General features: G+C 42.7%; 1 protein-coding gene across 6 annotated transcripts in view; it reads right to left on the bottom strand.

The window, feature by feature from the left end:
- Window positions 1–14,459, bottom strand: part of VIT (vitrin) — a 112,643-nt gene that overhangs the window by 3,899 nt on the left and 94,285 nt on the right. For 5 of the 6 annotated variants that reach the window (XM_090045290.1, XM_090045308.1, XM_090045337.1 and 2 more), the window contains 5 exons: window positions 10,688–10,750; window positions 7,765–7,912; window positions 7,190–7,293; window positions 4,997–5,223; window positions 1,150–1,663 (listed from right to left, as the gene is read on the bottom strand). In XM_090045290.1, the coding sequence (XP_089901416.1) occupies window positions 1,150–1,663; window positions 4,997–5,223; window positions 7,190–7,293; window positions 7,765–7,912; window positions 10,688–10,750 (1,056 nt within the window). The remainder of the gene's footprint in view (window positions 1–1,149; window positions 1,664–4,996; window positions 5,224–7,189; window positions 7,294–7,764; window positions 7,913–10,687; window positions 10,751–14,459) is intronic. The other variant, XM_090045316.1, reaches the window with a different exon arrangement.

Genomic DNA, 14,459 nt, shown 5'->3' with positions numbered 1-14,459 from the left:
GTTTCCCCTCCATTTTCTTACCAGGCCCTAGTCTTGATCAGATTTCAGTGGGCCATACTGCAAAGTATGGTGGGCGTTGCAAATCTCCTGATAGTATGTTGTAATAGAAAACTAAGAGCAGAACACTGTTGCCTTTCAGGCACCCAGAGGGCAGTTTTCCAGTTGTGAAGGTGTCACTTAAACACAATTTACAATTCTAATACCAGTGCCATGTGGGCATGTAAGCTTCTAACATGTGTGAGAGCATAAGTCCTGAGAAACCAGGATAAAGGTCCTCCCGTGTTCTAGTTCCAATGCCTGAGTAGTTATGGTGTTTGCCCAGGAAGCAGGAGACCAAGTTGTTAAGCCCTCCTCTTCATAGGGGAGAGGGTTTGAGCCTGCATCCAAGAACAGTGCTCTAAAGACTATGCCACAGGCCAAGAATTAGCTAGTCCCCTATCTAGCCCTGCTCTTTGAGCCGGAATTACTGCAATTCTCATCTGATAAAATGGATGAGAAATTTCTATTTAATAGAGAACAAGGAGCCAAGCTAGAACCTGATCTGCTACTTTCCAGAGTAGTTGCCATCTCACTGGCCCACATATGCGCTAGCTTGCTCTCTTTCTCTTGGCCCTGCACCTTTTTCTTGGCTGTTCTGGGTGGCAGCTTCAAAAGGAGTGCTAGAGAGAGTTCTGGATAATGGTTAACCTGTGGCCTTGTGGTTACAGCACCAATATAGGAAGTTAGAGATATGTATGTTCAAATTCCCTCTGGGTAAAGTGGAAAGGGCCATAACCACTTACATATTGGGGCTAAAATATGGGAGCTGTTTCCCACTCCTCCCATCTAACACCTTCTACTCACAGGTTTCTGCTAGGTAGTTTTGTGATTTACGCATCATCCGTGTATGCACATACATACATAGCTGCGTAGCTGCATGCCCAGTGCACAGCCAGCTGTTCACTAAGCACACTCACATATCCATTCAACTGGAGTAATAGAATCATAAGCAATGTGTAATCACCAAAGATAGCACTTATGCAGCTGGACAACTGTTATTTGGGTCCATAAAGTGAAACAGAATTGTGCCTGATGGGTCTTTTCTTGATAAATGTTAAGGTACTATACCAAGGTGGAGTCAATAACCCTGAAGGAAGAGCACTATTTTACCATTTTGATGAGCTGTCATGGCTGGCACCCGGACATCATCATAAGACCTGCCATCGGTAATGAGAATCATTATCTTCCTTTTATTGGGCTTGGATTTGCTGAACAGGTGCTCAGAGGCATAGTTGATGGCTTCTCCAGTGCTGGTCCCGCCACTCCAGTAGTTGATTCTCTTAATGGCATTCAGTACATCTTGCTTAGTGCTGTACTTATCAAAACCAAACTCCAGCCTCTGCTCATATGTGTACTGCACAGCTCCAATCCGGGTGTCGGTGTCTGAAATCTCAAATTCCTTGCTTATGTTGGCCACAAATTGGAGAAGAGTGCGAAAGTTGCCAGTGCCAACACTGCTGGACCCATCTATTACAAATCCAATGTCAGCTGAATTTAGACAGGTCTTACTGCAAGCCAGTCGATCAGTGTCACAGACCCGCTTCACCAAGAGCTGGACTACCTTATGTAGGCTAAACCAACTTGGTACATTAATGGAATAGAAGCCATTTGTTCTACATACAGCCTGGAGAGAGAGGCAAAAGTAACAGAGCATTCATCAACCATTATAAGGATTTAGTTTAATTTCACTATGTTTCTTGGGAGGGGGTGTCAAAATAATCATTTACATTCAGCTAAAGCATTAGCTTTCCTACCCCTTTTAGTTACAGAGCATGTGATGGAACTATCAAAATTATCTCAACTGGATAAATTCAGTCTGAAATGTTACCACCCACTGCATATGGTGGGGAGGAGTTATGAACAGGTTCTGGAGTACTTAGTCTAAATCTTGCACACAATGCCAAAACTACAGATTTCTTTCAGACAGATGTCTTCACTTAATTGCTGCCGCTTCACTATGGGAATGTGTCTTTGTTGGATTTCTGTATTTGTCTGGCAATGACTCTCTACATCCTTTCTTCTCTGTTTCAACATAAATGGAGGCTCCGTTACATTTCAACCCTGCAAACAGCCTGGTTCCTCCGAGTCAAGCTGCAGTGCTTTGGGTTCATGTCATCTCAACCACAAGAGAGGATTACACAACTGAAATGTTGTAAACAAGTGTGTTGATGATGTGGAAGTTTAAGGATAGGCCTTCATCATTTTGCTGGCTCCAGAATTAAAATTTAATTTAATCTTTTTTAGCCAAGAGCCATAAGTGCTTATTTTAGCTAATGTGCATGGGGAGCAAGTCTGAAGAGGGTCTTCCAGAGCTGACCGGAGCAGGATCAAAAGAGGTAGAACAGGGGTGGTTGGATGGAGGGAGGGGATGCAGGTTATGGTAGAGGCAAGATTAGATGCATTTAAGGTTTAGGTTAGGGTGCTAATGTTTCAACCATTGTGATGAGAGCATTTGACAACTCCAGTTGTATTTCTGCACCTGAGCCTCCACAGAGGACAAGGCAGCTGCCTCTGCCCTCAGCAAACCTATATTACAACAGCTGTGAGTGAGTCACTGCATGTGCTGGTTTAGGCTTCACTGCATATCCTGCCCATGTTTATCCTCTTTGGTTTTTGCCCCTCTTTTTAAAATTTACCTTGACACTCTGCCCCAGCCAATCACAAGATACCATCTTTTCCCTTCCTGTTTGAGTCCCCTGCTTTCCTTCTTTCTCTTTGTCTCTGGCAGTTTCACAGAGACTGGCTGAAGCTTTGCCTTTTAAAAATGAAATGAAAATGAGATTAAAGGCCAATTTAAGTGCTGACTGGGGACAGCCCAGTGCACGGCATTGCATGATTTGAAATGTAGAGGAAATATGTTCCATGGCAGACTGACAGTAGAAATTGCACAAAATCATCTTTAGTGTTGCTCCAAGAAAGGCAGCTTTCTGAAAATACCTACTGACTTCCTCTCTGCTTCCTGAACCCTGCCTGCTCTAGCATTTTCCACCTCCGGCTCCACCCTGCAGTGTTGTTTAAATAGGCATCCAGTACTGGGGCCAATCCGCAATGGCAGAGGACGCATGTTCTCCCTATCCACACTGTAAAATGTGTTGGGATTTATTTTTACTCAAAGTGTAACAAGACATCTCTTTATTTATGAGAAAAAGATTGAGATGACAAACAAGTTTATTAAACTGTTATCTTTAGTAGTTAATATGTCTGCACTCTGTGATTTCTTATGGAGACTGGGTTTGGTTTCATTAAAGAACTCTCATAAAAGGAAGTTGAACACCAGTTTGATTTCAGGCTAGCATGTGCATGTGAATCCTTCCATATCACTGAAGTCCTAACTAAACCTGCCTTGTAGTGGCCATTTCAAGATACCATCACTGTACAAAAAGGTCTGGTCACTTTTACATTCTTATTCAAAAAATGAAAAAAAAAATAATTGGATACATGGCCATTGGATGATGTGCCTTAACCATTAATATATCAGACGTGTGTAATTTCAGAATACCTACAGATTTAGTCTTCATCAAACTGTATTAGTAACTGTCTATAAAGTCTTGTGTTTTAATATAAAGTTGCTCTTGGCTAGAATGTGAAAAAATATCTGAACGGTTTTAAAATATCTTTTGTACAATTCCAGAGTGCCATGACAGATATATAGCATCCATGGTAAACAGAGAATCCCAAACTGGCTACTAACTTACATGTCACAACAAGTTTCAGCCCAAGGAAGCTGGAAATTTTAGGTTTATGCCTTGTATTACCTCAGCCCCAGTTAGGGATTTAATGAAAATTCAAAATAAAGATACTGAAACTAAACAACTGAAATTTTATGCCAGGGTCAAAAGTTTTGTTTTCTGATTAATAGTCTGAAATCTTGCTTTATTGATGTACAAATCCACAGATGCGTTTATAGACTGACAAGTCTTCTCCTATTTTACTAAATGGGAGAAATTCTATAGGGCACAAATAACTTTGGGATAAAATCTTACTTCCATTTATGGGACTGTATATTCACAGTAACTCCTTTGTCTTCAATACAGTTACTTCAGGTTTCCATCTGTTGGGTTTAACTTTATAACACACACACAAAATCCCCAAGTTGGGAATAGCAATCATGAATAAATCATTTCATACGCTTCTTCGTATTACAGTTTACAACTCTAGTTTCTACTGAAGCTTCCTACCTGCTCAATCATTTAAGAATTCAAAAGAAGGGGAGGATGGTAATCGGAGCGCTGGGAATTTTTATGGCTGATATTTCTGTTGCCTCATTATTTTGTGTTCTCTTCATTCTATAGTGCTGGCCTATAGGCAAAAGCTACACACAGCCATAGTGGTATGTGTGCTTAGTTGAGATGGTTCATCGAATACAACACTGTAGGAATTAAGAGATGGAAAAGACTTCCAGTGTTCACTTATCTATGCCTACTCGCTTGCTGGGGCAGTGTTATTCCTCACAAGGCCTGTTTTATGGCATTTTCTAGAGTCCACGTGCTATGGTTTTCCCCTTTAGGGGAATCTCCTATTGCCAGAGAGGCATCTAGCTGTGTTACCAAGCAGGCAGGGTGGCACCTTTGAAATTAACTGATTTAGAGAGGCATGAGCTTTTGTAAGCGTCAAGCTACTTCATCAAATACTCTGATTCTTGTGTTAAGAAAGGATCCTTCTCAGTTCAGCAACCATTACGAAAAATGGACTTTGCTAGCAAGGGCAGCATGTAATAGACCTGAGACTGATATAATTTCAAATTCTGAACTGTAGCTTTGCTAATCTTTTTTAACACATGTATGTTGCATGGATATCTGGTCAACATAAACAGGGAAGCCATAATCTTTAAGAAGAAGCAACCAGGGGAGATGGTGCCTCCTACAAGTTGGCTGTAATTAGACTCTTAGAAACTAAACACCCTGAGAACTTTGGAAGACTTTGCAACCTAACCCACATGTATCCTGCTTGCTACTACCTTGTCCACAAAGTTGGGTTCAATAACATTCTGCTTTTCATTTTCATCAGCTGCTTCAATGGTGACAAAGAAAATGTTGATTCCAGATTCTCTGGCTAGTCTGGAGGCCTCCTCCACCTTGTCAGTAGGCCACCCATCCACCATCACGATGGCCACATTGGGTGCTCCGCCTCTGTTCCCATTGGCATCCGAAAAGAAGTTTTTGTTAACAAACGAAAGTGCCCTCCCTGGAAGAGAAGTACAGTATACAGTTGGGGATTTATCCTGTGCACAGTGTTTTGTCTGTCCGTAAATATATGGGAATATTAAACTCTTGTAGCTAATGTTATTCATTGATCTTTAGGCAGAGGTTGAATTCAAGACTTAGAGCATTGCTGAGATGTGCTTTTGCAGGCAGAGCTGAAACAGCTACAGAGATGGGGAAATACCTCTGATGCTGTAAACATCTGCTCTACCCTACTACTAGAGTAACAAATATCATAAGCCTTCTCTGCCCTTCATACAATCTCTGATGGGTTGCCAAAGATAGCAAGTATCTTAGATATGCCAGTGGCTGCTGCTGATAAGGATAATGGAGAAATGTGTCACCATCCAACCTTCTCGGTATTCCACAACCTTCCACGAGGTAAGAAAGATAGAACTAGGATTTTTTTAAAAATAGAATAACTTTTCTTTTTCATTTGTGGGTTTAACATTCCCCTTGCTAGCACCGAAGTCATCAGCATTAAAATCCATCTGACCACCAAGGAGTTCTAGTGGAATGACAGAGCAGCTGCAATGTTCCTCTCAATATTATAGCAGTATATGCACCACAGGGTGTTAGGGGCATATTTTGGAGCATTGGATCCCAAGGCTAATCTCATGGCACTGCAAGGGGATTCTGGCTAGGGACAGACATTACAGATAAACTGGCTTAAGTGATCAGAAACTGGTTTAAACCTGTAATAAAACAGATGTTCAGTGCACATAAACAGGTTTGAAAATGGCTGAAACCAGTTTGAGATAAATCTGGTGGAATGTAGTATGAAACTTAACTGATCTGAGTCAAATCAATTTAGGCAATATCTGTCCCAGTCCCCTTGCTGGTTTAAATTAAATCAGTCACCCAGCATCCCAGCAAGCTCTCTGGGCTGGGCAGAACTCTGTGCTCCACAGCAGAGCTGGCCTCTCCCCTCTGCTCCTTGGCCGACTTGCAGGCACAGCAGGGTCTGCTGGCTTTCCCGTGCCTCCCCCTCCCCCTTGCTGCTTAAGCAGAGATCCCTTCCTCCTCTCTGCCACGTCACGGACTATAGCCAGCATATGGTATGCTAGCTAACGCTGTGTAAGGCTCCAGCAGAGATTGCAGACACAGCAGGGTTTACCTGGCTTCCTCCTGCCCTAATCCCTTCCCCACTTGCTACTCAAGCAGGAAATCCCCTTCCTCCCATCTCCCACAGCATAGACCCCAGCCCCATGGACCCTAGGCATGTGGTATGCTAGCTAATGCCAGGAGATGTCTGTGTGTCCCTCTCTCTCCAGTTTCACTGGGACAGGCAGACAAAACAGTGACTGCTTAGGGCTGTTTGGAGCTAATCAACAGGTCTGCTGGTAAGCTGTTTAAGAAGTTTGAAGTAATGGAGAGGGGCCATTGTTTTGCTAATTGGGTGATGAAGAATGTTATTGTTATCAGCCCTCAGCTGGCTTGCTTGCCTGTCATATTGTTGCAGAAAGTATGATGACAAGGAGGGAGATTAAAAAGCTGTGTATCATCAACAGATGCATGCACTGCATCTCCCTCTCCCCCCTTGCCTGGTGAGGCTACACTCCCACCCCTTGAGCAGCCAGCAGGAAAAAACCTGGGACCATGCAGGCAGACCTCCCCAATGAGAGAGTCCTGCTGGGGTCTTGCCATGCCCCGCTCATCTCAGCTTCTTGCAGAAGGGAAGGGAGGGCTGCTCTACCACCTCTCAGCTTCTGCCCTGAGTCACTGCAGGCATGTGCCTGAATTTGCTCAGTCCAGAGAGAATGTCTGTCTGTTTTTAAAACAGTTCAGCCTAGCCAGGTTAGACTAACCTGCAGAGATTGAATCAGTTCAGGCTCAGGCTTTTTGAATGTCTGCCCCTAGCCTGTATGTCTACCAAAAGTGGGATTCCATATCCTTTTGTTCTTCCTTGTGGTAAATAGCATCAAAGCAGCTAAGCCCAGGTTACATACCGACATTGGAAAGCCCTCCTTTCTGTGAAATTTTCTCAATGGCATTTCTCAGATCTCTGGAGTTTGCATAAGTTTTGAGGTTAAATTCTGTTGAAGGGTCATCACTAATGGGTCAAAAGGAAGAAAGAAGCTGTTAATTTTTGTTTCACACGCAGCATGTTCCCATTTACAATAGATTTAGTAATGTTCTTGGGCAAAGGGAACCCGTGGGCCAGATCCAGTGAGTCAGTGGCTGTCCACCTGTGGACTGGATCAAATCTGTTGGCAGGATGGATCTGGCCCAAGGGCCATATTTTGTCCACCCTGATCTACTCCAACCTACAGCAACTTTTTTACATACATTCAAGCCTTAAAGGTAATCAAGTAGATTTTTCCTAATTGAATAAAACTATCTGTTTTCCCCTACATTTCATGGGTTGAATTTTAGACTATTTAGGTCATTTCTGTCATTGAAAGTAAACTCTAATAAGAAGAAAGACTATGACATACTAAAAGCAGAAAGACGTAGAACACTTATGCAGGCTGAGGTAGAGGCAGATCTAGCCAGCAGACTACCAAATATAAGTCACTCTTACCCATATTGGATGATGCCCATGAGAGGACCAGCTATACCAATATCAAGAGCCTGAGACACATCACTTAGGAACTGTTTTTGGATCTGAAAGCGGCGTTTACCAATGCTCCAGCTCCCATCAATCAAGAAGGACAAATCAACTTTGCAGTCTAAGATGAGACATAGAGGGGAAAAGAAGAATCAAGCATTGCTGGGTACTTTTATTCTTTAATGGATGCTTTTTATCTCACATCAAAGTGTCTCATCTGTACCTGGCAACATATCCCACAATGGAAACACCTTACATCAAATCAGTCTATCCTTGTTTACAGAAGCAACTTTGTCATCTAGCCTGACCTCTTATATAACACAGGCCATCAGATTTCACCCAATTATGCTAATATTTGGCCTAAACACTGTAACGGATATAGCACAAATGATTTATCACCTACAACATTAATCCTAATCAGCAGGCTGGGGACAATCCATTCACTCCAACAACAGTTTGAAGCTGAATTCTGGGCTCTACTGAAATAAAGGGCAAAACTCCCGGAGTTTCCCTCAAAGTAGGCTGGGCAGATGAAGCACAGACCCGATTCCTCAACCCTGGGCCACTTAGGCTGCTGTGCATTCCTGTTCATGGCTGCTATACCTTTGCCTGGGATAGCCCTGCAGTTTTCTTGTGCCACTGGCATTGTCCTGGGAGTATGTTAATGTGCATCTTATGCCCTTCAGTTTCCCAAACCTGTTGTATTGTGAATAGGCGTTACTGAGGATTTTACCTTCCTCTGTGCAGCTATTTTTTTGCACTTTCTGTAAGTCACTGATAAAAGCAATTCCAGAAATGTGGCTTGTGGTATCACTGAAGGCTTCAGCGACTGTGGTCTGAGGTAGAATTATCCCAAGGATGACAACCTTGTGTTTTTTTCACATCTAGTATAGGCTCTTTTTTACTTTAATTTCAAACCCTTAAATACATATATGCAATATATACTATTGGCCTTACCATATTGGCTCATTCTACTGAAAACTGCACTCTAAAAAGCCGTGCTTAGTCTAACCGAACTCTTCCCTCTTACAGTAGATATATCCATATTCCTTTGCAAATGGTATATACAGCCATTAACCAACTGATTTTTACCTGTATACCAGTCAATGGACAAAGAAACATCATTGACTGGAATGGGACTAAAACTGGCTCAACTACAAGTGCTAAATACCATTTTTTCCTCAGTATAAGCCACAAGTTATTCTTTAATGTCACTTCCTACCAATCAGATTAACAAGAATGAGTACCTTTTAATTATAAATTAACCCAAATGGTACACAGTACTGATTGTTGCTACCAGATTATGTAACTGACTTCCCATCTAATGACTTTGTTTGCTCAGTAGCTTGGCTGTTGTTTTTCTAATTTCACAAATCCTAAGTGCTGGAAGCATGACAAGGAACTGTGGTCATTCATAACTGAGCATGGGGCAAGGATAGGCTCCTACAACAATACAGCCTTCATCAAGGACCAAATTATCCTGAGGTTTCAGCTCCTTAAAATGAAATCCTATCCTGTGATCTGATTATGTGAAAAAAGGCCTTTTTTTTTAAGGGGTTCTGATCATGTGCATGTTTTGCCTTGTGTAGAAATTAGGAAAGGCCATTGACTGCTGTGAGACTTCTCTCTGTGACAAATAAGATGTTATGAGGCCCTCACCTGACAAATACTTCAGTATGTTCCCAACATTTTCAGATTTGCAAGAAAAGCTAACAGGAATTCAGCAACACAGGCTCTGTGGCCCGATCAGGGGAAAGGAGCCAGGCCATACCAGAAGTGACTTATCAATACAGGAAGGACAGGAATTCTGATTCTGTTACACCTGCTAATTTCATTTTACATTGTAATTGTTGGTTGTGAAACTGTGGTCCTTTGCACTCTGTACGTCTCAGAGCCAAGGGCAACAGAGTGAACCTAAACAGACTCTGTACTAAGGACCCTTAATTACTGTGACAGTATAAGATACAGCTGGCATTCACAGACAAGCCATTAAAACATTTAAGTAATAGAAATAAACATAGGGATTATGTCAATATCCACTTAAATATTTATTTTAAAATCCCCTTTAAATGTAGTTTGTGTTGCTGTAACGTGTCCCTGTGCTACAGAATTTTGGTACTTGCCATCCACATCTGCTCCATAGCAGCTGCCGGCAGTGTAAGTGGAGAGCTGAGGGCTTTAGCAACTCAGAGAAGGGTTTCTGTCAGTGGTGAAACCGAGTCTGTCTTCTCTTTAACTGAATTTCCTTCAGTCTCACTGCTTCCTCTAGGCTTGATGCAAAGATTGTTGAACTCAATGGGAAATTCTCCCATTGACCACAGAGGTCTCTGGGCCATGCCTTTGTAGAGAGAAGAGTGAGGGTTTTTTTTCTGCATGACTCCTTACTTACTCCAATAAATTGTTGCAAAAGAAATGAAGTCCCAATTTCAGGAGCCCAGCCTGCTCCATCAAACAGGTCAGATGAAAGGAATCCTATTACTAGAGCTCAGTCGCCTGTGCATGATCCCAGAGCCTCAGTTAGCATCTTCCTCCTGTCAGATCAAAACTCTTCTGTGCCTGACGTATTTCCAAGCCCGATGTTCTTGGATGGTGGAATTCATCTGCCTCTCACAGCAGATCTTGAACCGCTAGTATCTTATTTAACATTAGGTAAATCAAGACTCTGTTGCTCCACAAAGTTAGAAGTTTTACATCAGAAGAGAAACATGGACCATGGCAAACCAGAAACCTTAAAAGCACGTCCAGTATTCTGTTACAAAGGCTTGTGTGTTCTGCAGTAAGTTTTTCTAGTAGCTAACATTTAAATTATTTTACTGTATTCCATCAAAAGCACGTAAAATGTAACAGCAAAAAGCCCCCCATCACTGAACTATATAATTAATTCTGATTTACATACTTGGATTTCCCTGGGAAACAGGCTCTAAAGGTTTTGGATTCAATTCTTCCTTGGAACTGAAGCCTGAAGAGAACAATAAAATGATTAGTCGACAAATGCACAAGAACTGTTCTGAGTCTGACCTCACTGACGGGAAGGAGGAGGGGCAGGGTGGCATCTTAGGTAGAGACTAACTGGTGAAGTAGGAGGTTGTTTGTGAAAGCATATGCCTCTCTGAATGAGTTAGTCACTAACATGGTGCTTTTAAACAGGATGCTGAGGCATCCTGGGGTGCCCTGAGATCCTTTCTAGGGTGCTGTGGGGTGCCATGTCGTGTTAGCATTGTCAGGTGTGCAAACATGATTCAGGAAATAAACCCAGAGATTTCAAATAAGAATCCATAGTGTCCAAAACATTTTGCCCTTGTGTGGTCTTTCTGAGCTCTTTGCAGTAGAATTGCTCTAGTATTTTTATGTACCCCAAAATGAGGAAAAAATAAGAGATCACATTTTCCAAAGGATGCTTTGAGCCTATTGAGATGTGCCTTGAGATTATTCAGAGATGCCTTGAGTCTGAAAAGCTTGAAAACTACTGCTCCAAGATGCCATCCTGCCCTGTGTTCAGCCTGATTTCAGACTAATGTGGCTACCCAGCGCCATACTCACTGAAGGGAAGAAGGTAACAAATACCTCATAACTCCTTACGCTTTTGTGGATAAGGACAAAAATGGAAAATTGTGGATCTGGAAAATATTTGTGCTACTTCTGGTTAGCATAGGTAAAATGTAAAATAACAAAATGAGCACTAGAAGTAGTTTTTGTGACTTGTGCCTCTTGATTTTTTTCCCTGCAAAATGGGGTACTTTCAGAACCACAAACAAAATGCACCAGGGAAGCAGTAGGCCATCGTGAACAATAACTCTACAAACAGTTTACTTTTGCTGCAAAACTCAGGGTTTGATTCTTCAGTGAGGTAGAGGGAGAGGTAAAATGTAGGATTCCCTGGAGATAGCAAAACCAGTTTTCTGTCTCCACTTCCCTAACTAACTGGAAAAGAAAAGAATTGGGATCAGGTTATTTTGTTTCTTTATATTGGCTTCGAACTGCGCCTTTGATCTCTTGCCTACTATTAGAGATATCCATCTACTAATCCAGAAATCATATGGTCAGAGAAGAGCTATTAAAACAGAACATCACATTCAGTCTCTAAAATGGGTGGGAAGAAGGCTTCTTGATCAGATGCACAAGTTATTTCCAGTCTTCTCTGAACTGCTGGATTTGCCCAAAGTGACATTTTCAACTCTCTTGTAATTTTTAGTGACAGGGATTAAGTGCGAGAAGTGTTTTTTAGTAAGCTTCCAAAACGACTGGAGAGAAAGTGTTACCTTTATATCCTGTCCTCCTAACTCCAGATTCTCCAAAGCAATAACTCACCTGACCAACAATGAAATAAAAACCCAGTCTGGTAGTACAAATTGTACTGGGGTCCTCTTTGAAGCACAGTTTTATTTTGTGTCCATGACACTGGTAATTAATTTTACTTTTCTAGGGGTGACAACCACCACCTCAGTGAAATAAACTACAGTGGTAGATGTAGGAAAGAAACATTTCTGGAATCTCTCTCTCAGAGAAGCTCATTCTTACTACAGTTACAATTTGTTGCAAAAATTGTACATTTTACATTTCACTTTCCATGCTTTGCTCAAAATAGCAGCAACTGAAGGGAGGGGGAGAGATTATTATACCAATTTTAGATGTTATAAAGGGAAATTGTAGGAGAAATCAGAGTCTGATTGTCTACTGCCTCCTACCTTGTGCAATCATTTACATCCGTGAAAAGTGAATGAAAAGGGGGTATAAAAATCTACCCCCACATTTTAAAATGGCCTGGGGGTGCTTAAACTACAGCTTATTTGACAACTTTAAAGTGCCCTTGCAGCCATTATAAAACATGGGGGGAGGGGTACTTAATACACATGACGGTGAGCCATGTTGCAGCATTCTAATTAGAATGCAGAGCAGACTTGATTAATTTTACACCTTCAAGTCAGCCAGCCTTGATAATTTACACCCCAGAGTACTCAAGGAGCTGGCCTGCATCATAGCCCAGGCTCTGGCATGGATCTTCGAGAGCTCCTGGTGCTCTGGTGAAGTGCCTGACGATTGGAAGAAGGCCAATGTGGTGCCTATCTTCAAGAAAGGGAGGAGAGTGGATCTGGCAAACTACAGGTCCATCAGCCTGACCTCTATCCCAGGGAAGGTCTTAAAAAAAATCATCAAGGAGGTCATCCTTAATGGACTGGCCAATGCCAACATCCTGAGGGTTAGCCAGCATGGGTTTGTTGCAGGTAGATCTTGCTTGACCAATCCCATTTTCTTTTACAACCAGGTGACCTATCACCTGGACAAGGGAGAGGAGATTGATGTCATATATCTTGACTTTAAAAAAGCCTTTGATCTGGTTTCCCATGATCACCTCTTGGCAAAACTGGCTAATTGTGGCCTCGGGTCCACCACGATCCGCTGGCTGGGGAACTGGCTCCGTGGTCGGACCCAGAGGGTGGTGGTTGACAGAAGTCAATAGTCGTGGTGCCCTGTGACCAGTGGGGTCCCCCAAGGCTCTGTCCTTGGACCCATATTGTTCAACGTCTTCGTTAATGATGTGGACGCTGGAGTCAGAAGTGGACTGGCCAAGTTTGCTGATGATACCAAACTTTGTGGTAAAGCATCCACACGTGAGGACAGGGGGGTAATTCAGGCTGACCTCGACAGGCTCAGGAAATGGGCAGATGAGAACCTGATGATGTTTAACACTGAAAAATGCAAGGTTCTCCTCCTTGGGAGGAAAAACCTGCAGCATCCTTATAGGCTTGGCAGTGTTATGCTGGCTAGCACTATGGACGAGAGTGACTTGGGGGTCAGGACTGACCACAAGATGAACATGAGCCTGCAATGCGATGTTGCAGCCAGTAAAGTGAGCAAAACACTGGCTTGCATCCATAGATGCTTCTCAAGCAAATCCCGCGATGTCATTCTCCTGTTGTACTCAGCCTTGGTAAGGCCACAGCTGGAGTACCGTGTCCAGTTTTGGACTCCACAATTCAAAAAGGATGTGGAGAAGCTTGAGAGAGTCCAGAGGAGAGCCACGTGCATGATCAGGGGTCAGGAAAACAGACCTTATGACGAGAGGCTGAGAGCCATGGGGCTCTTTAGCCTGGAAAAGCACAGGCTCAGGGTGACCTGAGGGCCACCTATAAGTTTATCAGGGGTGACCACCAGGGCCTGGGGGAACGTTTGTTCACCAGAGCACCCCATTACAAGGTTGAACGGTTATAAACTCCTGCCAAACCGTTTCAGGTTGGACATAAGGAAGAACTTCTCTACTGTCCAAGCCCCCAAGGTCTGGAATGGTCTGCTGCTGGAGGTGGTTCAAGCACCTACACTGAATGTATTCAAGAGAAACCTGAATGTTTTTCTTGCTGGGATCCTATGACCCCTGCTGACTTTCTGCCCCTGGGGAAGGGGCTGGACGTGATGATCTTCCGAGGTCCCTTCCAGCCCTAATGTCTATGACATCTATGAAATCTATGAGCCTGCTCTGACATGTTCTAATTAGAACAGAAACCAGCATGTCTACAGGTAGCCAAAATGACCAATTCCAATGTAAGAAGTATTTTAGACTCTTACAGACCTACACCTACACATACATGGAGGAAACATGACAGACTTCAAAAGGGAAATGTCAAGTGGGTAACATAAAGAGGGTGAATTAATTACAAACAAGAGTTCAGAAA

The sequence above is a fragment of the Crocodylus siamensis genome, chromosome 1 (genome assembly GCF_052110815.1).
Source record: "Crocodylus siamensis isolate JL-2025a chromosome 1, ASM5211081v1, whole genome shotgun sequence".
Classification (NCBI taxonomy): domain Eukaryota; kingdom Metazoa; phylum Chordata; order Crocodylia; family Crocodylidae; genus Crocodylus; species Crocodylus siamensis.
This window is presented reverse-complemented; position numbering and strand designations above follow the sequence as displayed.